We start from the raw sequence: 24,998 nt of genomic DNA, 5'->3' as shown, positions 1-24,998 counted from the left end.
GTCACGTTATGTTCAGAAATCCACCGGAAGTAGCGGTCAAGACAATGCCGAAAGAAAATCCAAATTATGTCCATAATATCGACAGAAACATGGCAAATGTTTTTTATAATCAATCCTCAAGGTGTTTTTCAAATATCTATTCGGTAATATATCAACCGGGACAATTGGCTTTTCAGTAGGAGCGAGAGGAAAAATGACTACCTCTGTCTTTTTCGCAAGAATCACTCTGAGAGCCCTCAGCTGGCCACTTACGCAATGTAGTCGTTTACGCTCATTCTTCAAAATGAAGGCCTGAAACTACGTCTAAAGGCTGTAGACACCTTAGGGAAGTCACAGAAAAAGGAATCTGGTTGATATCCCTTTCAATGGACAATAGGGATGCATAGAAAGACAGGGGTTTCAAAATAAGAGTCACTTCCTGATTGGATTTTTCTCAGGATTTTGCCTGCAATATCAATTCTGTTATACTCACAGACAATAGTTTTAGAGTTTGTGAAACTTTAGAGTGTTTTCTATCCTAAGCTGTCAATTATATGCATATTCTAGCATCTGGTCCTGAGAAATAGGCGGTTGACTTTGGGAACGTTATTTTTCCAAAAATAAAAATAGTGCCCCCTAGTTTCAAGAGGTTTTAAGACATGAAGGTCAGTCAATCTGGAAAATTTCAAGAACTTGGAAAGTTTCTTAAAATGAGGTCGCAAAAACCATCAAGCGTTATGATGAAACTGGCTCTCATGAGGACCGCCACAGGAATGGAAGACCCGGAGTTACCTCTGCTGCAGAGGATAAGTTCATTAGAGTTAAAAGCCCAAGAAATCAGCAGTTAACTGCCCCTCAGATTGCAGCCCAAATAAACGCTTCAGAGTATATGTAACAGACTCATCTCAGCATCAACTGTTCAGAGGAGTCTGCGGAAATCAGGTCAAATTGCTGCAAAGAAACCACTACTAAAGGACACCAATAAGAAGAAGAAACTTGCTTGGGCCAAGAAACACAAGCAATGGACATTAGACTGGTGGGAATTTGTCCTTTGGTCTGATGAGTACAAATTTGAGATTTTTGGTTCGAACCGCTGTGTCTTTGTGAGACGCAGAATAGGTGAATGGATGATCTCTGCATGTATGGTTCCCACCGTAAACATGGGGGAGGAGGTGTGATGGTGTGGGGGTGCTTTGCTGGTGACACTGTCCGTGATTTATTAAGAATTCTAGGCACACTTAACCAGCATGGATACCACAGCATTCTGCAGCGATCCCATATGGTTTGCACTTAGTGGGACTATAATTTATTTTTCAACAGGACAATGACCCAAAACACACCTCCAGGCTGTGTAAGGGCTATTTGGCCAAGAAGGAGAATGATGGAGTGCTGCATCAGATGACGTGGCCTCCACAATCACCAGGCCTCAACCCAATTGAGATGGTTTGGGATGAGTTGGACTGCAGAGTGAAGGAAAAGCAGCCAACAAGTGCTCAGCATATGTGGGAACTCCTTCAAGACTGTTGGAAAAGCATTTCAGGTGACTACCTCAAGAACCTGGTTGAGAGAATGCCAAGAATGTGCAAAGTTGTAATCAAGGCAAAGGGTCGCTACTTTGAAGAATCTTAAATATATTTTGATTTGTTTAGCACTTTGATTGGTTACTACATGATTCTATATGTGTTATTTCATAGTGTGGATGTCTTCACTATTATTCTACAATGTAGATAATAGTAGAAATAAAGAAAAACCCTTGAATGAGTAGGTATGTCCAAACTTTTGACTGGTACGGTACCTATTTACAAAACCTGAAAGCATACTATTAGATTCAGAATGTTTGTATTTATCCATAGTATTTTATCCATGTTGAAACATCATGATGAAATTTTAACCCATTAAGAATGCATAGTGATGATATTCACCCTGCCCCCATCCACTGTATCCACCTTCAACGTTGTCACGTATCCCTTCTCCACGTCTCCCCCATTCTCTACCTCCTCCACCAGTTCCTCCAGACTTCTCCTCCTGCTCTGCACCTCCTTGTGGTCAGGGAGAGCCAGGCCCGGGGACAGTTCCGGGGACATCAAGGATTCTGTATCCTGAGCTTTCTGAGTAGGAAATGCAAAGGGTCAGCTCAAATAGGCATAGTCCTTTTTCAGCATATTGTGTCATTCAAAATGTACTAAACTCCCATACCAGCTAACCAATTGAAAGAAATGTCTACGGTCCAAATTCCCAATATCGAAAGCATCAACGCTTAAATTCCATGTCGTAAAACCTTACGTCTTACCTGCGCTTCCCTCTTGAGGCGCTCCATGGCCAGCTGGAACTCTTTCTCTTTCTGCCAGGCCTCCTGGATGGTGGCCTGGTTCTGCTCCTCGTAGGCCATGGCCACAACAGCTAGGATCAGGTTGACCAGGTAGAAGGAACCCAGGAAGATGACCACCACAAAGAACACCATGTAGGTCTTCCCTGCTGACCGCAGAGTCTGGGGAGGGATGGATCGATAGATGGATGGATGGTTTGGCAAAAAGTATGTTATAAAAGACAGAGGGTTTGATTTTTGCAAGTTAATGTTGGTTTAAGTTTAGGTTAAAGATTGTGGAAGATTGTAGAAGACCTCCAAGACCTTAAATACATTACTGTAAACAAATATACTTATTTTCTTCCAATGATCTTACCTGTATGTGGATATTATTTTAAATGAACCTGGTCCTTTCCTGGTGTCCATACTGACCTGGTGATAGAGGTTCTCCCAGTAGTCTTGTGTCATGAGCCGGAAGAGGGAGAGGAACGCCCAACCGAAGCTGTCAAAGCTGGTGTAACCATAGTTAGGGTTCCTTCCTGCCTTCAAACACTCAAACCCATCTGGGCAATGCCTGTAGAGAAAACAGAAAGAAAACATCAAGAAAATGTCATGTTTGACCCTAGTCCAGAATCAAGGTCCTAAACCGTAGGAACTAATGTAGATCTTACAGAGCAAATACCAAACTGCATGTTGCATTTTTTGTTCTGTCAGTAGGCCCAAATATGTTCCTTTACTACAAAAACGTAAACAAGGTCATACTGTATAAAATGATGCTGCAGATTGGATCCCATGCCAATATGCTGCCTCCTTAGTGTGTACAGTTCATGCACATTCACTGGCTTGTCATTGCCGCACAGTGAGCTCATCCCACGCCTGTTATCTTAGCGAAGGGTGGCCATTAAGATAAATAACCGTGTCCACAGGCCTTGAGCTTTATCCATGCGACAAGGTCCCGTACCAGTCGTCCCCATTGTGTGGTACAGATAATACTAATTCAATAAGCTGAAATATCACGGATGTAATTTACAGTTTATAAGCTTATCAGAGTATTTTGTGATTGTTCTTCAAATGTACATTACATAGTGGAACTGGTTTAGACATTTCCATGACTAACTGTGTAAGAAACAGTTCAAGAGCCAGCGAGGGTGACGTAAGTTCAGAGCAATGCCACGGCACTGCAATGCCAATGTATGCCACCTCACGTTAGAAACCGTCCCCATATTCTTGTGACAAAAAGGTGAGTCACTCCGACCCCCGGCTTCTTCAGACGTGGACCGGGTTAGGGGGGCTGGGGTGAAACGGGTGGGCGTCAGGAAGAGCGTGGCTGGGGAGTTGAATGGACGTGATGCCACCAACCTGCTATCACGCCAATCCCTCTCCCCTTCACACCACCCCAGCCCTTCACCCATCCCTGCAATGCCCACCACAACCACAGCCTGTTTGACCGGCCAGGCAACACCTGTCTGTCAGCGGCCTTGGCCGTGGCTGCGGCATGCGGAGGGAGGGTGTGAGGGTGTGGGGCGATGGGCGCTATCACCCACCAGACACCTCTCTGTGTATCTGGCGGACGTGTCAATGGACATGCCCCACTTCAGACCCCCGGGAGGCTGCTAACGGAAGGCCTCAAACCCAGCACACACACAATTCCCATACGGCGGCATGACATGTCTGAACTGCAGAATATCCTTTAGCATTGTTTTTAAGATGCATTTCCTAGATTTCCAATTTCCAATTCTAAGTACACCCTTTTTGTGTTTTCTGTACATTTTTATCATGGGTGCATGTACACGTACATAGTAACCCACCAAAATATGGTAGCAGAATAATGTTTTGTTATTTTTCTAGGGGCATAAATTCTTATGACCTTACAGGAAAACCAGGAAAGAGTGCCAGGGATTGCTATAACATAACAATGCCTCACCCTGTAATTAAAAGTACCAAGTTTGGTAAATGGCATCCTATGTCTAATTGGACTGCACAGAAAGTGTCACTACAGCAGTCACACAAATGTAGCTGTTGCTGAGCCCCCAAACATGAAACATCCACAGAATCAGATCACTTTTATAGGACACAAGCAATCGAAACGCCGCCTGGGGTTTGTGTTGTGATGAGTAACGTGTTGTATTGTTGTCAGAGAGAGAGAGAGAGATGAACCCTGACACAGAGGAGTCACTGAGAGTATCTGTCAGAGTAACTGCTTTCTCTCAGCACTCCGGCAGCTGGGGGTGCGATCGACCGCTATCCTATCTCTCGCCAGGGCACTGGGCATTCTGACATGGAGCTATTTTTGGCACCAGCAGTGAGCCCCGGTAACTATCCCTTTAAGAGGATCTGGGAAGGGGCGGGTGGGTTGTGGGAGGGTTGGTGGATGATGAAATATATCCCTGTGAGGATAGTGACTACCTGACGGTTCATCACAACACGCTGTTGAAAAGTTAGATGGGATGTACAGTTTGGTCTTTACTGTAGACCTAATACCTTGGAAACTGTCAAGGAAGCATCAGTACTCCACTGACAACAGTACAGAGAAAAAGAGAGGCCAAACAGATTGACAGCAGCAAAACAGTGATGAAGTGGTACACTTGGAATAAATGGTAGTAGTAGGCTGTTAAAAGTATCAAATCAGCTGGCGAGGATTAATTGAAACATCAGATCTCTATATCTGAGTACATGGCCCATATGACAAACAACAGTTCTGATGTGTGTTCATCAGATCAGACATGACCCCTCCCCCCTCGCCCCCATCCCTCTCCCTCTTATCCCAGCCACAGATGAGCTCCAATAGTTGATAGGATACAACATAAAAGTGAACAGAAATGGGAGCAGGGGAGTGTTTCCTACAGTCACTTTGTGGAGGGAACATTGGCTTGGCTGTGAGTTGAGTCACCCCTTCCAACCCTTCCACCCTGTGAAACAACAAAGCCTGGTGGGGAAGGCTTCAAAGCCTGGCTGGGAGAGGAAGGTGCCCTCCTAAACCTGATGTTCTCACTGCTCAGATTTATGCCCAGGTTTACCAAGTCAGTGTTCGTTAGGCACAAAATGGAAGAAAGCTAACTGAAATAGGGAGGGACTACATAGACTTGTCCAACAAGAAATGTTCATTTTAGTTTACTATTGTGTGCCCTATTGAATATGATCCATGATTCTGCCCAGGCTGCTTCACCCAGTGACCAACCACAGGCCAGGAATAGCCAGGCTGAGTCCTTCATTAAAGTTTGCAAACGAAAACATTTAACATTTTGCAGTGGAAAACGTAAATGCGTGTTTCTTATTGGTCAAATCGAGGTTGTCCCTCCCTGTTTTAGTCAATTTTCTTCTGTTTTCTGTGTGAACCGGATCGTGATGAAGAACTCTGCAATAGGCTTTAGCTCTCACACAACCACACTTCCTCCTCAGGCACTGATACAGGCAGAGTGAACACAACAGCAAAAGAGGATGATAATCAGCACAAAAAAAAGAGAACTATGATTCATACACTGGAAATAATGATGCTCGCAATGTGTACGTCAAGAACGAAAATTAATAGTTTGGGTATGTATTTTGTCACTCCATAAGATGTGTTTTAACAAAATTACAATATTCACTGGAAGTGTACGTTTTTTTTTTCTTCTGAATTACATGTCTATCTGCTCAAGGCGTCCATAATGCTAGGCCCCCCTCATCTCAAAAAACCCATTATGTCTTCATCCCAAACCATTAAGAAAAACAAAAGTTGACATTACAACCAGTTAGCCTAATATTAGAGAGTTCTAGGACTGAGGTCTATGAGAATGAAAGTACTTAACATTTCTATAGCAACAGTATCCAGGAGGTTGTTGCCCATGGAGATTGTTTTCTGTGACCTCTCCTGAGGATGTGGAATGGTCTCTCAGATTGGTTTGTCATGATTTATGTGGTATTTTATGCATTTTCTTGTTCCTAGTGTAGCTTGTGTAGATTAGGACGGATTGTTAAAATGCCATACAATATTTCCCATGTTATTCATGCATTTACAAAAAAGTTTAGATTCCTTGCATAATTATTTCATCGATTTTTGAGTTCTCTTAGGTCAACTGGCAATCAAGTAAAACGTCTGGAGAAACAAACAAACAATCACGCGCCATATGACTTACTGTTCTGTTTCTAATGGGCTATTTTGAGGTAAACCGAGTCAAATAATAGGAGGCGTGTCACGACTTCTGCCGAAGTCGTTGCCTCTCCTTGTTCGGGCGGTGCTCGCCGTTCGACGTCACCGATCCTTTTTTCATTTTCCATTGGTTTTGTCTTGTCTTCCCACACACCTGTTTTCTATCCCATTCATTACCTGTTGTGTATTTAACCCTCTGTTTCCCCTCATGTCTTTGTCAGAGATTGTTTATTGTCAGTATAGTGTTTGTTGTATAGGTGTGCGTCGGGTCTTCGTACCCATATTTTGTTTATGTTCTTTTCCTGTTTAGTGTTATGGAGCATGTTACTAGGACATTATTAAAAGACTCCATTTTACACTCCGTTTGACTCTCCTGCGCCTGACTTCCCTGCCACCTATACACATATGTCTGACAAGGCGGACATACTCATGTAACATTTAAAGCATCTAAAATACATCCTACTTACAGTTGATTTATACTACCTCTTATCTTAATGAACATCATGTTACACTCTGTAATCACCAGTGTAATACATGCCTGCTGATGGGTTTTTATAATAAGAATATTTACAGTACTAAGAAAAGACCAGATCATCAAAGGAGTCCTTCAGCTGGTATCATAACTGGGCAATAACGGCACAATTGTTAGCATACCCGAGGACTATCTTAAAGTATTCTGTGAAGCCTCTCTGAATCGCCACCCTAATGATATAGGCCAGTGAATGTCATTTGAAAAAAATGTTAACAGCAAAGCTAGCCAGCATTAATATCGACAAAAATAAAGGCCCTTCAACTTGCACTTGATATAAATGCAATTAGTGAGCTGTTACATTCAATTTGATGACTCATCAAGTAGAACTGGAGTCAGAGAAATAAAAGGAGTTAAGAACATGGCACATACAGAGAACCTAGGGTGGGGGAGAGCAAAAAGGTGGATGTAAGTGAGAGGCAATAATCTTCACTTTGCAGTCAGGGTAGCCATTAACAAAGCCATTAGAGTGAAGCCAAAAAGCTTAAAAAGGATCAAATGTGACTAGAGTGGAGGGGCAAACCCACTAGCCCCCCTCCCGCTGCCTCTCCCCCCACACACACCCCTACACCCCCATCCCCCATTTGGAATGCCACATATAACTGCTCATGTCTATTGTATTTGTACTGAGTGAAACCAGCCTAAATGTATGTGCCAATCTATGACAGAGATTTTGTATTGGAAGGGATTTTAAATAGAATGTTTATTTATTTCGGTTTGATAAGGGACAGTAGTAGTTCTACGGAAGACCTGGGCCGTAGTCATCAAGCATTTTTTTTCTCAGAAGTTTGATAAATATTGGCCCAGATCCATGTCCATTTTGATTGACAGGAAAAGGTTCCAGTGAGTGACAGCCAGTGACTGGCTGAATGTGGGACGAGCCTATGGGAGCATTGATTTCTACAGACCTTCATTGACCCTATGAGACCGAGGTAGCCAGACCAGTAAACAAACACCACAGAGACAAACAAATACCATTGTCTGCCATGTATTTATCTTAAAGGGTGTTGTGTTAATACAAGCTCACAAATGGCGTTTAACATTTCACCTCAGATCATCTCTACAGAAAAATAACATATATTATATACACTACATGACCAAAAGTATGTGGACACCTGCTCATCGAATATCTCATTCCAAAATGATGGCCGTTAATATGGAGTTGTCCCCCCCTTTGCTGCTATAACAGCCTCCACTCTTCTGGCAAGTCTTTCCACTAGATGTTGGAACTTTGCTGCAGGGACTTGCTTCCATTCAGCTACAAGATCATTAGTGAGGTTGGGCATTGATATTGGGCAATTAGGCCTGGATCGTAGTGTTCGACGGGGTTGAGGTCAGGGTTCTGTGCAGGTCAGTCAGGTTCTTCCACACCGATCTTGACAAAACATTTCTTTATGGACCTCGCTTTGTGCATGGGGGCATTATCATGCTGAAACATGAAAGGGCCTTCCCCAAACTGTTGCCACAACGTTGGAAACACAGAATCATCTAGAATGTCATTGTATGCTGTAGTGTTAAGATTTCCATTCACTGGAAATAAGGGGCCGAGCCCGATCCATGAAAAACAGCTCCAGACCATTACTCTTCCTCTACCTTTACTTTACAGTCGTCACTCCGCATTCTGGCAGGTAGCGTTCTCCTGGCATCTGGCAAACCCAGATTCGTCCGTCTGACTGCAGATGGTGAAGCATGATTCATCCCTCCAGAGAACATGTTTCGACTGCTCCAGAGTCCAATGGCGTCAAGCATTACACTACTCCAGCTGATGCTTGGCATTGCGCATGGTGATCTTAGGCTTGTGTGCGGCTGCTCGACCATGGAATCCCTTTTCATGAAGCTCCAGACTAACAGTTATTGTGCTGACGTTGCTTCCAGAGGCAGTTTAGAACTTGGTAATAAGCATTTTTTCACAAGCTACTCGCTTCAGCACTCGGTGGTCCCGTTCTGTGAGCTTGTGTAGCCTACTACTTTGCAGCTGAGCCGTTGTCCTAGACGTTTCCACTTCACAATAACAGCACTTACTGTTGACTGGGGCAGCTCTAGCAGGGCAGAAATTTGAGAACTGACTTGTCGGAAAGATGGCATCCTATGACACATATGAAAGAGTTCTTCAGTAAGGTCATTCTACTGTCAATCTTTGTCCATGGAGATTGCATGGCTGTGTGCTCGATTTTATACACCTGTCAGCAATGGGTGAGGCTGAAATAGCCAAATCCACTCATTTGAAGGAGTGTCCACATACCTTTGTATATACAGTGTATTTCACTTAACTTTTTCGAGGCAGTTCCATCCTCTGACCACTTAGATGCGTTTTTGGCATTTTGTTAAAGAGTAAGAAATCATAGCACAAAAAAATGAAGATGAGACATATTATTTAAGGCCATGTAAGGCCACAGTATTTAATACCTTTATTGTTCCATTTAAATTGAATCAATGGCTAAAATATAGCGACTAATTGGTCACCAAACTTCCAAGCTGATTTATGCCGTGTTCACGTGCTAGTCGGAACTAGAAAACTTGATCATTTCCGACTTGCTAACTAGTTGAACGTGGAACATATATAACTACAACCAGTTAGCAAGTCAGAGTTTCCCAGTTCCGACTAGTACTTGAACGCTGCATAAATCAGAACTTTGGACCAATGACCATGCACCAGACAGACAAAGCTTAGAGCCTGGCTGTTTTATCATTTGTGGACACAAGCTGGAGCGTGCGATTGGATTGGCTGTTATCTCTCAGAGAGACAGACAAATACATCCTTTGTCTCCGTGTGGCTGGAGGCAGATGTTACATTTACCGTGTCCCCAGCCCGCCATAACTCACCACAAGGGACCATTACTCTGCTCTCCCTTTAGGCATTCGCCCAATAACACACGACCCGTATGTTTTACCTACTTTCCATTACATCTCCAATAGATTCCCTGTCTCACAGGAATTTTTGTAAAGAAAAGAGGGAAGGGGGGTGATTACAATGTTGAAATATCCCGGTATCAATTACAGCAGCTTTTTAAATAACATTTTTTAACCCTTTGTGGTGGGGGGGGTGTTGAAAGCATGAGCTAGCATCACGCGACATTGAGGGCATTGGAAGAGGCTTTCATTTGATGGAGACTGCCTGTGTGATTTCCTGTGTGAGTTCCTGGAAAAGACATGGATGAAATGTTGTTGGTATTCATTTTCCATCATTATTTTGTAAGTATAAAAGTAGGAGATTAAATTGAAAGTGGGGACTATTTTGTCTGTGTTTGTGGTTGGAGCAAAATGGAAACCGTGGGGCACATTAGAGCTTGGCACCCAACAGAATACAAATGGGTATTATTTACTTTGTAAAACCCTAGATCTTAGCCCTGGCATTCCTGTCCTGCCACTCCTGCCCGTTGCTCCAAAATCACTTGGCGTTACAGGATTAGAGCGTTGGCATGACGGGTCATGCTAGTGTTGAGGGCATTCATTAATTCCATGTCTATGTAAAGTACATTCATTTGATGGGTAGTTGGGCTGAGAATGGGATTCAGAATGTCTCAGAACAACATTAGAATGTTTTGGAAAGTTGCCATCTGATGTTAACTTGACAAATATTAAAGATGCCCCCTTTATCCTCCCTGAAAGTGACTATCATGTTGTTGCTTAATGGCTAAGAAAGATGCCACACTTCATGGACACATTTTTCACTGTTGCATGCTCAGTGTAGTTGTGTTCAGGCTCGCCTTCTTTCTATGGATACAATTGCCACTGGGTGTCCTAAAATGTACACAGTACACAAGTGATGTCAGAGGTCACATGTTGATATCCTAACTGCAGTCTCCCATGGCTCAACCCTTCATACTGTCATCCAGAGGGCAGCCGGGTACTAGCATGTCACACTCATGGCCAGGGTGATGAGCCGACACGTTTGGTGATTTACCCCCAGCCATGCAACATGCATGTTCTCCCAATTGCCAAATCCTGGTCCAGAATACATGCGTTTTGGGTTGAGGTCAATGTCGTTTCACTTCAGTGAATGTGGGAGATATATTAATGAATTGTAAATTGACCATTATTTTCTGAGATATTATTATTTATTTTTTGTTGGCCCCAATCCTTAAAACATAAAGATTATCCAATGTCAAAGTGACACACACCAAAGTTATTAGTTTAACTAAATTACTATTTATAAACTGGGCTTACTTATTTTATATATACAGTACCAGTCAAAAGTTTGGACACACCTACTCATTCAAGGGTTTTTCCATATTTTGAACTATTTACGTTGTAGAATAATAGTGAAGGCATCAAAACTATGAAATAACACATATGAAATCATGTAGTAACCAAAAGAGTGTTGTGGATGGCCTCCACAATCCACAATCACCCGACCTCAAGCCAATTGAGATGGTTTGGGATGAGTTGGACCGCAGACTGAAGGAAAAGCAGCCAAAAAGTGCTCAGCATATGTGAGAAATCCTTCAAGACTGTTGGAAAATAATTCCAGGTGAAGCTGGATGAGAGAATGCCAAAAATGTGCAATGCTGTCAACAAGGCAAAGGGTGGCTACTTTGAAGAATCTCAAATATAACATATATTTTGATTTGTTTAACACTTTTTTTGGTTACAACATGATTCCATGTGTTATTTCATAGTTTTGATGTCTTCACTATCATTTTACAATGTAGAAAATAGTAGAAATAAAGAAAAACTCTTGAATGAGTAGGTGTGTCCAAACTTTTGACTGGTACTGTATATATATATTATAATTTTTTTGGTTACGGCATCGGGTATTTCCAGGCAGTCTCCCGTCCCAGTACTAACCAGGCCCAACCCTGACCAGGCGTGTCCAGGGTGGTATGGCTAAAAGCATTTTTTTTTTACCCTGTTTTCTCCCCGAATTAGGTCCCTTGGCTCATCTTTGCATCTCCTCAATGGGGTAGCTGGGCTTACTTCTATACACATTACTCCAACTGTGCTATATAACTTGGGGTGCACGCATCATGACAGCAAAAATATCTACAAAGAACTGCGGGATTCGGTCCTTCTTGGATCTGCAAGCCTACTGTGTAGCGCACCAGTGTCAATCTGCATGACTCAAAAACGCATTATCCCTCTGAGCTAAAGCCTAAACACACATTAGTGCTAACACATATTCCCGTCCAATGCAAGGTTACTCATCAAGCATAGTTTGAGGAAACCAATTCTGGCATATTAGCAACGCAACCATAGTTAAAGTCACTGTCAAGGCCCATTCGCTTGTTAAAGCCTATTGGCTCTCACAGGATGGATGGTGGTTGATAAGCCCATGGTGTCTTCTCTCTACAGCCTGAGGGCAGCTGAGTCGCCATCAGTCGACCATCACTCCGTCTTGCTGACTCACACCCTCAGAGCCAGGCTATCTCTGTTGACTTAGCCACACAGCGACAGGCATCATCTCAGCCACCTAAACCCTAACCTCAGGGCCCCTTTGTGACATCCTCTGGTACTGCTCAACAGCATGTACTAGACTAGAGCATACAACATGAGGCTAAGTAAGGTTCATGAGGCTATGGATCATGAGGCTATGGTTAAACCATCTACAGTACAAGCCACCGTCACACTAGCCTGGTGGTCCGGTCTCTTTGGTATTTTGCCAACCCTTCTCTGTTTTTCTTCCTTACCATGCCAAACAAGATCAACAAGAGGGGAGCTGGCTACAACACATACAGAATGGTACTAACCTCTCTTCACAGTGATGCACATTCAAATTGATTGGCTATTGTTCACTGTCATTTTCTTTAGCAATAGAACGAGGAGAAAGAGCAGTGTCACTTACCCAGCATCACTCCCGTCCCCACATATTAAGGCATCCTTAGCTCCCTCCACTTTGTAGTAGTTGTCTGAAAAGGGGAGAAATATTTTTTGTTGTTGTTGATTACATTGCTCCAGTTTTGCTGAATGTGCCCAAAAGCATTAGCATCTCAAGGTTCAAAGTATTTCAATGGTACTCAGACCTTATGACCAGAATGCCCTGCTTGGGGAAAGGTGTTTATTGACTGTATTATATTAATCACTGATCTCAAATCATCCCACCCTTAAACAACCCACTGGATGTAGGATTTTAATCATTTATCAAATTAAGAAAATGTTATTGTTTTGCGTTTCACCCAAGCTTTTAGGGACCAGTAGCCTGGTGATGTGATGTGATGTGTAGCGGAGCCTGCTTGAAGTTGAAGGGAGGGTGAATGAATGAATAGCATAGCAGAACCCAGTAACTGAGTTGCTGCCGACTCCCACTAAAAAAGATGAGTCTTACATTTTGACAAGTGTGTGTGTTTTTTTTTTAAATGAGCTATGTATTGTTGCTGTGTTAAAGAAACAATTATAGATGCAATCTTAGGAAACAATATCGAGCTGTTCTTTGTTTTTGCCTTGTTTGTTTGGCTGTGGTGTTTACTATCATTACATCATGAGGTGCGTCATGTGGTCTCGTCATGTGACAATCATTCTCCATTAGAGGAACGTGAGTCCATTTAAACATCTGTGCCACGTCAGTGTTGTGCAGCAAAGGTTAGCATGCAATGATTTGTGTTGGTGAGGGTGGACCCTAGTAATCCCATCGCTGCAGGGTTGTCTCTGTTATTGCCTGTTTGGATAGGTCAGTACAGAGGACAATGGAACAGAACACTGCCATGTCCTGTGTGTCCATAATGAGCCTCAAACAACTGCTGTGTGAGCCGTTTTCTAGGATACACATTATCCTCTGCAAACATGTTATGCTATGGCTGCATGTAACGTTTGGTTGACGTCACTGTCACACAACAACTGTAAGACTTACCCAAAGCTAAGAGACCCACGACCAACAACATGACCATATTAGTGCAGTTAAGAAACATCAATCACTACAACAGCATGTGAGCCAGACCTGGGTTCAACTAGTTGAAATCGTTCAAATACTTTACCTGTGTTTGATTACGCTTGGCTGGCGCAATGGAGTCAATGGAAGAGTCCCAAAAGTGCAAACTCTGTCCAAGTGGCACTGCAGGCAGGTTAAACCAAAAACTGAGAGTATTTGAAAGATTTCAAATATTGTTTGAAACCAGGTCTATATTACAGCATGTTAATCTTATACACTAACATATAATCTACTGCTCTAGTGTTGTTAATTTTTTCATATTTCGAGGATACTTCACATATCATATCACACGTTAATAACACACGTAGCCTTGAGTAAAAGCTCAACATCACCAAAACTTTAGGCAGGCCCAAGCTATTGCATATGTCTAATTACATTGTATCAGTGGCAGGGAATATAAATTTGATCATATTACTACAGTGCTAGCCTCCCTACACTGGCTTCCTGTCAAGGCAAGGGCTGATTTCAAGGTTTCACTGCTAACCTACAAAGCATTACATGGGCTTGGTCTTACCTATCTCTCTGATTTGGTCCTGCCGTACATACCTACACATACGCTACGGTCACAAGACGCAGGCCTCCTAATTGTCCCTAGAATTTCTAAGCAAACAGCTGGAGGCAGGGCTTTCTCCAATCGAGCTCCATTTTTATGGAATGGTCTGCCTACCCATGTAAGAGACGCAAACTCGGTCTCAACCTTTAAGTCTTTACTGAAGACTCATCTCTTCAGTGGGACATATGATTGAGTGTAGTCTGGCCCAGGAGTGAGAAGGTGAACGGAAAGGCTCTGGAGCAACGAACCGCCCTTGCTGTCTCTGCCTGGCCGGTTCCCCTCTTCCACTGGGATTCTCTGCCTCTAACTCTGTTACAGGGGCTGAGTCACTGGCTTACTGGGGCTCTTTCATACTGTCCCTGGGAGGGGTGCGTCACTTGAGTGGGTTGAGTCACTGATGTGATCTTCCTGTCTGGGTTGGCGCCCCCGCCCCCTTGGGTTGTGCCGTGGCGGAGATCTTTGTGGGCTATACTCGGCCTTGTCTCAGGATGGTAAGTTGGTGGTTGAAGATATCCCTCTAGTGGTGTGGGGGCTGTGCTTTGGCAAAGTGGGTGGGGTTATATCCTTCCTGTTTGGCCCTGTCCGGGGGTGTCCTCAGATGGGGCCACAGTGTCTCCTGACCCCTCCTGTCTCAGCCTCCAGTATTTATGCTGCAGTAGTTTATGTGTCGGGGGGCTAGGGTCAGTTTGTTATATCTGGAGTACCTCTCCTGTCCTATTCGGTGTCCTGTGTGAATTTAAGTGTGCTCTCTCTAATTCTCTCTTTCCCTCTTTCTTTCTCTCTCTTGGAGGACCTGAGCCCTAGGACCATGCCTCAGGACTACCTGACATGATGACTCCTTGCTGTCCCCAGTCCGCCTGGCCGTGCTGCTGCTCCAGTTTCATCTGTGCTGCCTTATTATTATTGGACCATGCTAGTCATTTATGAACATTTGAACATCTTGGCCATGTTCTGTTATCATCTCCACCTGGCACAGCCAGAAGAGGACTGGCCACCCCACATAGCCTGGTTCCTCTCTAGGTTTCTTCCTAGGTTTTGGCCTTTCTAGGGAGTTTTTCCCTAGCCACCGTGCTTCTACACCTGCATTGCTTGCTGTTTGGGGTTTTAGGCTGGGTTTCTGTACAGCACTTTGAGATATCAGCTGATGTACGAAGGGCTATATAAATACATTTGATTTGATTTGATATAGAGTATTCTAATTTTTGGCTAAATCTATCGAGTACAAAACATTTCATTTTTTTGTAGTATGGTTTTTACCCCTCAAAATCGATTTTCAGTCTCCTAATAGGGTCATTTAAGGGAAATGTCTATTTTCAGTTTTGGTAAGATTTCTATAGAGTACCAGTCAAAATATTGGACACACCTACTCATTCAAGGGTTTTTCTTTATTTCTACTATTTTCTACATTGTAGAATAATAGTGAAGACATCAAAACTATGAAATAACACATATGGAATCATGTAGTAACCAAAAAGGTGTTAACAAACACAAATCTATTTTACATTTGAGATTCTTCAAAGTAGCCACCCTTTGCCTTGATGACTGCTTTGCATTCTCTCAACCAACTTCACCTGGAATGCTTTTCCAACAGTCTTGAAGGAGTTTCCACATATGTTGAGCACTTGTTGGCTGCTTTTCCTTCACTCTGCTGTCCAACTCATCCCAAACCATCTCAATTGGCTTGAGGTTGGGTGATTGTGAAGGCCACGTCATCTGAAAAACCTCATCACTCTCCTTCTTGGTCAAATAGCCCTTACACAGCCTGGTGGTGCATTGGGTCATTGATTGTCCTGTTGAAAAACAAATGATAGTCCCACTAAGCGCAAACCAGATGGGATGGTGTATCGCTGCAGAATGCTGTGGTAGCCATGCTGGTGAAGTGTGCCTAGAATTCTAAATAAATCACAGACAGTGCCACCAGCAAAGCTCCCCCTCACCATCACACCTCCTCCTCCATGCTTCACGGTGGGAACCACACATGCAGAGATCATCTGTTCACCTACTCTGCATCTCACAAAGACATGGCAGTTGGAACCAAAAATCTCAAATTTGGTCTCATCGACCAAAGGACAGATTTCCACAGTCTAATGTCCATTGCTTGTATTTCTTGGCCCGAGCAAGTCTCTTCTTCTTATTGGTGTCCTTTAGTAGTTGTTTCTTTGCAGCAATTCAACCATGAAGGCCTGATTTGTGCGGTCTCCTCTGAACAGTTGATGTCGAGATGTGTCTGTTATTTGAACTCTGTGAAGCATTTATTTGGGATGCAATTGCTGAGGCTGGTAACGCTAATGAACTTATCCTCTGAAGCAGAGGTAACTCTGAGTCTTCCATTCCTGTGGCGGTCCTCATGTGAGCCAGTTTCATCCTAGCACTTGATGGTTTTTGCGACTGCACTCAACGAAACTTTCAAAGTTCTTGAAATGTTCCGCATTGACTAACGTTCATGTCTTAAAGTAATGATGGACTGTCGTTTCTCTTTGCTTATTTGATCTGTTCTTGCCATAATATGGACTTGGTCTTTTACCAAATAGGGCTATCTTCTGTATACCACCCCTCCCTTGCCACAACACAATTGATTGGCTCAAACGCATTGAGAAGGAAAGAAATTCCACACATTAAATTTGAACAAGGCACAGTTGTTAATTGAAATGCATTCCAGGTGTACCTCATGAAGCTGGTTGAGAGAATGCCAAGAGTTTCCAAAGCTGTCATCAAGGCAATGGGTGGCTACTTTGAAGAATCTAAAATATAAAATATATTTGTTATATTTGTTTAACACTTTTTTGGTTACTACATGATTTGATATGTGTTATTTCATAGTTTTGATGTCTTCACTATTATTCTACAATGTAGAAAATAGTTTTTTTTAAATGAGTAGGTGTGTCCAAACTTTTGACTGGTACTGTATATGAAACGTTCATAGATCTAACTTAATTAGATTAGATAAATATCACTTTTTCTAAATGACAAAATATTCAATCAATGTACCTCAATATTGTTTGTTGGGATGATCTACAAAGCTGAGATGAGACAGATTACACTTTTAGTTGAGCATGACTAGAGGCATCCAGGGAAAGACTAGTGGCTTCATGGAAAGTCTCGTGGCCTCCAGGGATAGACTATAGTGGCCTCCAGGGATAGACTAGTGGCCTCCAGGGATAGACTAGTGGTCTCCAGGGAAAGACTAGTGGCCTCCAGGGATAGACTAGTGGCCTCCAGGGAAAGACAAGTGGCTTCATGGAAAGACTAGTGGCCTCCAGGGAAAGACTAGTGGCCTCCAGGGAAAGACTAGTGGCCTCCAGGGAAAGACTAGTGGCCTCCAGGGAAAGGCTAGTGGCCTCCAGGGATAGACTAGTGGCCTCCAGGGAAAGACTAGTGGCCTCCAGGGAAAGACTAGTGGCCTCCAGGGAAAGACTAGTGGCCTCCAGGGAAAGACTAGTGGCCTCCAGGGATAGACTAGTGGCCTCCAGGGATAGACTAGTGGCCTCCAGGGAAAAGATTGTGGCCTCCAGGGAAAAAATTGTGGCTTCCAGGAAAAGACTAGTGGCCTCCAGGGAAAGACTAGTGGCCTCCAGGGAATGACTAGTGGCCTCCAGGGAAAGACTAGTGGCCTCCAGGGATAGACTAGTGGCCTCCAGGGAATGACTAGTGGCCTCCAGGGAATGACTAGTGGCCTCCAGGGAATGACTAGTGGCCTCCAGGGAATGACTAGTGGCCTCCAGGGAATGACTAGTGGCCTCCAGGGAATGACTAGTGGCCTCCAGGGAAAGACTAGTGGCCTCCAGGGAAAGACTAGTGGCCTCCAGGGATAGACTAGTGGCCTCCAGGGATAGACTAGTGGCCTCCAGGGAAAAAATAGTGGCCTCCAGGTAAAACATAGTGGCCTCCAGGGAAAGACTAGTGGCCTCCAGGGAAAGACTAGTGGCCTCCAGGGAAAGACTAGTGGCCTCCAGGTAAAACATAGTGGCCTCCAGGGAAAGACTAGTGGCCTCCAGGGAAAGACTAGTGGCCTCCAGGGATAGACTAGTGGCCTCCAGGGATAGACTAGTGGCCTCCAGGGAAAGACAAGTGGCTTCATGGAAAGACTAGTGGCCTCCAGGGAAAGACTAGTGGCCTCCAGGGAAAGACTAGTGGCCTCCAGGGAAAGACTAGTGGCCTCCAGGGAAAGGCTAGTGGCCTCCAGGGGATAGACTAGTGGCCTCCAGGGAAAGACTAGTGGCCTCCAGGGAAAGACTAGTGGCCTCCAGGGAAAGACTAGTGGCCTCCAGGGAAAGACTAGTGGCCTCCAGGGATAGACTAGTGGCCTCCAGGGATAGACTAGTGGCCTCCAGGGAAAAGATTGTGGCCTCCAGGGAAAAAATTGTGGCTTCCAGGAAAAGACTAGTGGCCTCCAGGGAAAGACTAGTGGCCTCCAGGGAATGACTAGTGGCCTCCAGGGAAAGACTAGTGGCCTCCAGGGATAGACTAGTGGCCTCCAGGGAATGACTAGTGGCCTCCAGGGAATGACTAGTGGCCTCCAGGGAATGACTAGTGGCCTCCAGGGAATGACTAGTGGCCTCCAGGGAATGACTAGTGGCCTCCAGGGAATGACTAGTGGCCTCCAGGGAAAGACTAGTGGCCTCCAGGGAAAGACTAGTGGCCTCCAGGGAAAGACTAGTGGCCTCCAGGGATAGACTAGTGGCCTCCAGGGAAAAATAGTGGCCTCCAGGTAAAACATAGTGGCCTCCAGGGAAAGACTAGTGGCCTCCAGGGAAAGACTAGTGGCCTCCAGGGAAAGACTAGTGGCCTCCAGGGAAAGACTAGTGGCCTCCAGGGAAAGACTAGTGGCCTCCAGGGAAAGACTAGTGGCCTCCAGGGATAGACTAGTGGCCTCCAGGGAAAAAATAGTGGCCTCCAGGGAAAGAGTAGTGGCCTCCAGGGAAAGAGTAGTGGCCTCCAGGGAAAGAGTAGTGGCCTCCAGGAAATGACTAGTGGCCTCCAGGAAATGACTAGTGGCCTCCAGGAAATGACTAGTGGCCTCCAGGAAATGACTAGTGGCCTCCAGGGAATGACTAGTGGCCTCCAGGGAATGACTAGTGGCCTCCAGGGAATGACTAGTGGCCTCCAGGGAATGACTAGTGGCCTCCAGGGAATGACTAGTGGCCTCCAGGGAATGACTAGTGGCCTCCAGAGAATGACTAGTGGCCTCCAGGGAAAGACTAGTGGCCTCCAGGGAAAGACTAGTGGCCTCCAGGGATAGACTAGTGGCCTCCAGGGATAGACTAGTGGCCTCCAGGGAAAGACTAGTGGCCTCCAGGGAAAGACTAGTGGCCTCCAGGGAAAGACTAGTGGCATCCAGGGAATGAGTAGTGGCCTCCAGGGAAAGACTAGTGGCCTCCAGGGAATGAGTAGTGGCCTCCAGGGAAAGACTAGTGGCCTCCAGGGAATGACTAGTGGCCTCCAAGGAAAGACTAGTGGCCTCCAAGGAAAGACTAGTGGCCTCCAGGGAATGACTAGTGGCCTCCAGGGAAAGACTAGTGGCCTCCAGGAAATGATGTGAATTACAGGAGGGGGGTGTTTCACCCTGGGGGGCATTTAGCCCTAAGCCACCCTATACAACAAGTCTCTCTCGTAAAAGGGATCTTTGCTCTCAATAGGGTCAGCCTTTTTAACTAAATGATACATTCATTCATTAAACAGGTGTTTAACTGGCGCACAGCGCTCACCTTCGTCTGCGATGAAGTCTTTGAGCGAGGGCCACGTCCGGTTGTTGCAGAAGAAGGTGGTGTTGGTGTTGAGGGTGTTGTTGACGCAGTGCGCTGTGCTGCGGACGCACTTCTGCCGCAGATTACCCATGAAGAGCTGCAGGCCAATGAGGGCAAACACACTGAGGCAGAACACGGTCAGGATCATCACGTCCGCCAGCTTCTTCACCGACTGGATCAGCGCACCCACAATGGTCTTCAGGCCTGCCCAAGGTCAATAGGTCAGCACGCACACACATGGTCATAGAAATGGACACAGGGTAAATAGAAGCTATCTTTGGTTAGCTAGTTCTGTCTAATCATAAGGAACTGTTTTAGATCTAATAACTGAAAATGGTTATTATGTATATGTAATTTAAACATTTAACAAAAATAATTATGAAAAATTCTGGAAGTTAGTGGTCTCTTACTTTTTACAATTACATACTGTATAGTGGGGCTTGTTTACAGTGACTTAACTACAGTGCATTACTCTGTATAACAAGTTACAAAAATTACAATAATTGTATAAGGAACAACACAACGACTCACTATCAATAATAATTAGTGGTGGGCACCAATATCAATAATTCGATATGATATCAATATAGTTTGTAATCGATATGAGCAAGGCACATCGTGATATTGGCTTATCCTTGCTGTTAACCCACACTTTTATGTAAAAGAGGAAACATTAGTGTTTCTGCAGGCATAAAGCCCTCTCACAGGATCTCAACTTAGATTAATTGCCTGCTGATGGGCCATCAACGAGCTTCCCATTGTGTTCAAAGAGGTTGTCTAGGTTAGGCCCCCAGAACATTCACCCTTGGCCCAATGGGCAGTAAGCAAGAACTTGTCTGAATTTCACAAAGCCGTAGAAGTTAAGTCCATACAGTTGCAACTTTGACATAGGTTTCAAAAAATGCTAAATGCAATATTGATATAGATTTCAGTGCCCATCACTAATAATACTAACCATGACATGGATGAAATAAACTGTACAGTTACAAATTCAGAACATTAAAAGCAAGAAGGCCACAAAGAAACTGAAGACACCGACACGGCATTCAAAATACAAAGAAAGCTAACAAAAACGAACTAACCTCTACAGAAAGAAACATTGTCTTGTTTCTTTTCGAGAGTGCACCGAAAAATTCACAATGTATGGTCATTGACAACAGACGCTTCCCAAATAATGACTGACTTACTGGCTGACTGACAGGCTGGCTGACAAACTAACTGTCTGACTGACTGAAAACGAACTGACTGGCTGACAAACTAACTGGCTGACTGACTGGCTGACAAACTAACTGACTGGCTGAAAAACAAACTGGCAGGCTGACAAACTATCTGACTGACTGATTGACTGACTGGCTGAAAACCTAACTGACTGGCTGACAAACTAACTGACTGGCTGACAAACTAACTGACTGGCTGACAAACTAACTGACTGGCTGACAAACTAACTGGCTGACAGACAAACTAACTGGCTGACTGACTGGCTGGCTGACAAACTAACTGGCTGACTGACTGGCTGGCTGACAAACTAACTGACTGACAAACTAACTGACTAAAGGACTGGTTGACAAACTAACTGGCTGACTGACTGACTGGCTGACAACCTAACTAACTGACTGGCTGACAAAATAACTGACTGGTTAACAAACTAACTGACTTGCTGACTGGCTAACAAACTAACTGGCTGATTGACTGGCTGACAAACTAACTGGATGACTGACTGGCTTATTGACTGGCTGGCTGACAAACTAACTGACTGGCTGACAAACTAACTGACCAGTTGACAAACTAACTGACTGGCTGACTGACTGATGGACTGGCTGACAAACAAACTGACTTGTTGACTGACTGGCAAACTAACTGACTGGCTGACAAACTAACTGGCTGACAGACATACTAACTGGCTGACTGACTGGCTGGCTGGCTGACAAACTAACTGGCTGACTGACTGGCTGGCTGACAAACTAACTGACTGACAAACTAACTGACTAAAAGACTGGTTGACAAACTAACTGGCTGACTGACTGACTGGCTGACAACCTAACTAACTGACTGGCTGACAAAATAACTGACTGGTTAACAAACTAACTGACTTGCTGACTGGCTAACAAACTAACTGGCTGATTGACTGGCTGACAAACTAACTGGATGACTGACTGGCTTATTGACTGGCTGGCTGACAAACTAACTGACTGGCTGACAAACTAACTGACCAGTTGACAAACTAACTGACTGGCTGACTGACTGATGGACTGGCTGACAAACGAACTGACTTGTTGACTGACTGGCAAACTAACTGACTGGCTGACAAACTAACAGAGTGACTGACTAACTGGCTGGCAAACTAACTGGCTGACTGATTGGCTGGCTGACAAACTAACTAACCGACTGGCTGACACACTGACTGACTGGCCAACAAACTAACTGACTGACTGACTGGCTGACAAAACAAATGACTGACTGGCCAACAAACTAACTGACTGACTGACAAAATAACTAACTGGCTGACAAAATAACTGACTGGCTGACAAAACAAATGACTGACTGGCCAACAAACTAACTGACTGACTGACTGGCTGACAAAACACATGACTGACTGGCTAACAAACTAACTAACTGGCTGACAAAATAACTGACTGGCTGACAAAATAACTGACTGGTTGACAAACTAACTGACTGGCTAACAAACTAACTGACTGGCTGACAAAATAACTGACTGGCTGACAAAATAACTGACTGGGTGACAAACTAACTGACTGGCTGACAAAATAACTGACTGGTTGACAAAACAAATGACTGACTGGCCAACAAACTAACTGACTGACTGACTGGCTGACAAAACACATGACTGACTGGCTAACAAACTAACTAACTGGCTGACAAAATAACTGACTGGCTGACAAAATAACTGACTGGTTGACAAACTAACTGACTGGCTAACAAACTAACTGACTGGCTGACAAAATAACTGACTGGCTGACAAAATAACTGACTGGTTGACAAACTAACTGACTGGCTGACAAAATAACTGACTGACTGACAAAATAACTGACTGGTTGACAAACTAACTGACTGACAAACTAACTGACTAAAAGACTGGTTGACAAACTAACTGGCTGACTGACTGACTGGCTGACAACCTAACTAACTGACTGGCTGACAAAATAACTGACTGGTTAACAAACTAACTGACTTGCTGACTGGCTAACAAACTAACTGGCTGATTGACTGGCTGGCAAACTAACTGGATGACTGACTGGCTTATTGACTGGCTGGCTGACAAACTAACTGACTGGCTGACAAACTAACTGACCAGTTGACAAACTAACTGACTGGCTGACAAAATAACTGACTGGCTGACAAAATAACTGACTGGTTGACAAACTAACTGACTGGCTGACAAAATAACTGACTGACTGACAAAATAACTGACTGGTTGACAAACTAACTGACTGGCTAACAAACTAACTGACTGGTTGACAAACTAACTGACTGGCTGACAAAATAACTGACTGGTTGACAAACTAACTGACTTGCTGACTGGCTAACAAACTAACTGACTGATTGACTGTCTGACAAACTAACTGGATGACTGACTGGCTGATTGACTGGCTGGCTGGCAGACAAACTAACTGACTGATTGACTGGCTGACAAACTAACTGACTGGCTGACAAACTAACTAACTGACTGACTGAGAAACTAACCGACTGACTGGCTAACAAACTAACTGACTGGCTGACAAAATAACTGACTGGTTGACAAACTAACTGACTTGCTGACTGGCTAACAAACTAACTGACTGATTGACTGGCTGACAAACTAACTGGATGACTGACTGGCTGATTGACTGGCTGGCTGGCAGACAAACTAACTGACTGATTGACTGGCTGACAAACTAACTGGATGACTGACTGGTTGATTGACTGGCTGACTGGCTAACAAACTAACTGACTGATTGACTGGCTGAAAAACTAACTGGATGACTGACTGGCTGATTGACTGGCTGACTGGCTAACAAACTAACTGACTGATTGACTGGCTGACAAACTAACTGGATGACTGACTGGCTGATTGACTGGCTGACTGGCTAACAATCTAACTGACTGATTGACTGGCTGACAAACTAACTGGATGACTGACTGGCTGATTGACTGGCTGGCTGGCAGACAAACTAGCTGACTGGCTGACAAACTAACTGACTGGCTGACAAACTAACTAACTGACTGACTGAGAAACTAACCGACTGACTGGCTAACAAACTAACTAACTGACTGGCAGACAAACTAACTAACTGACTGACTTGCTGACAAACTAACTAACTGACTGACTGAGAAACTAACCGACTGACTGGCTAACAAACTAACTGACTGACTGAGAAACTAACCGACTGACAAATTAACTGACTGACTGAACGGAATTGCTGACTGGCTGACTGACTAGCTGTCTGACAAACTGACTGACTGACCGCCTGACTGGCTGATTGACTGGCTGGCTGACAAACTCCCTGACTGGCTGACTGATTTGCTGACAAACTAACTAACCGACTGGCTGTCTGGCTGACAAACTAACTGACTGGTTAACAAACTAACTCCCTGACTGGCTGACTGACTTGCTGACAACTAACTGACTGACTGGCTGACTGGCTGACAAACTAACTAACTGACTGACTGGCTAACTGACTAATTGACTGACTAACTGACTGACATTTTGACTTGAACCCTGTATCAGAATGTTCCTAAAGCATTTCCAAGATTTTCTAGCATTTTTTCCCTAGCTAACTATATTTAGCTTATCTGATCCTATGCTATTACTTTACTATCCGGATTCCTATTTGGCCAGGATTTGTGTTGGATTAAAGGTAGTGTGAGGGGCCAGACTGCTGTACAGTATGAACACTGA

The 24,998-nt window shown here is 44.2% G+C and overlaps 1 protein-coding gene across 5 annotated transcripts in view; it reads right to left on the bottom strand.

The window, feature by feature from the left end:
• The window catches only part of scn5lab (sodium channel, voltage gated, type V-like, alpha b), a 207,717-nt gene that overhangs the window by 115,997 nt on the left and 66,722 nt on the right, over positions 1 to 24,998 (bottom strand). For 3 of the 5 annotated variants that reach the window (XM_052503848.1, XM_052503846.1, XM_052503849.1), the window contains exons 7-11: positions 20,063 to 20,305; positions 12,725 to 12,788; positions 2,717 to 2,858; positions 2,270 to 2,467; positions 1,902 to 2,087 (exon numbers count right to left, since the gene is read on the bottom strand). In XM_052503848.1, coding sequence (XP_052359808.1) covers positions 1,902 to 2,087; positions 2,270 to 2,467; positions 2,717 to 2,858; positions 12,725 to 12,788; positions 20,063 to 20,305 — 833 coding nt within the window. The remainder of the gene's footprint in view (positions 1 to 1,901; positions 2,088 to 2,269; positions 2,468 to 2,716; positions 2,859 to 12,724; positions 12,789 to 20,062; positions 20,306 to 24,998) is intronic. The other 2 variants (XM_052503850.1, XM_052503851.1) reach the window with 2 other exon arrangements.

This window comes from Oncorhynchus keta, chromosome 4, assembly GCF_023373465.1.
Source record: "Oncorhynchus keta strain PuntledgeMale-10-30-2019 chromosome 4, Oket_V2, whole genome shotgun sequence".
NCBI classification, from domain to species: domain Eukaryota; kingdom Metazoa; phylum Chordata; class Actinopteri; order Salmoniformes; family Salmonidae; genus Oncorhynchus; species Oncorhynchus keta.
The sequence above is the reverse complement of the archived record's forward strand: the minus strand, read 5'-3'. Positions and strand labels throughout refer to the sequence as shown.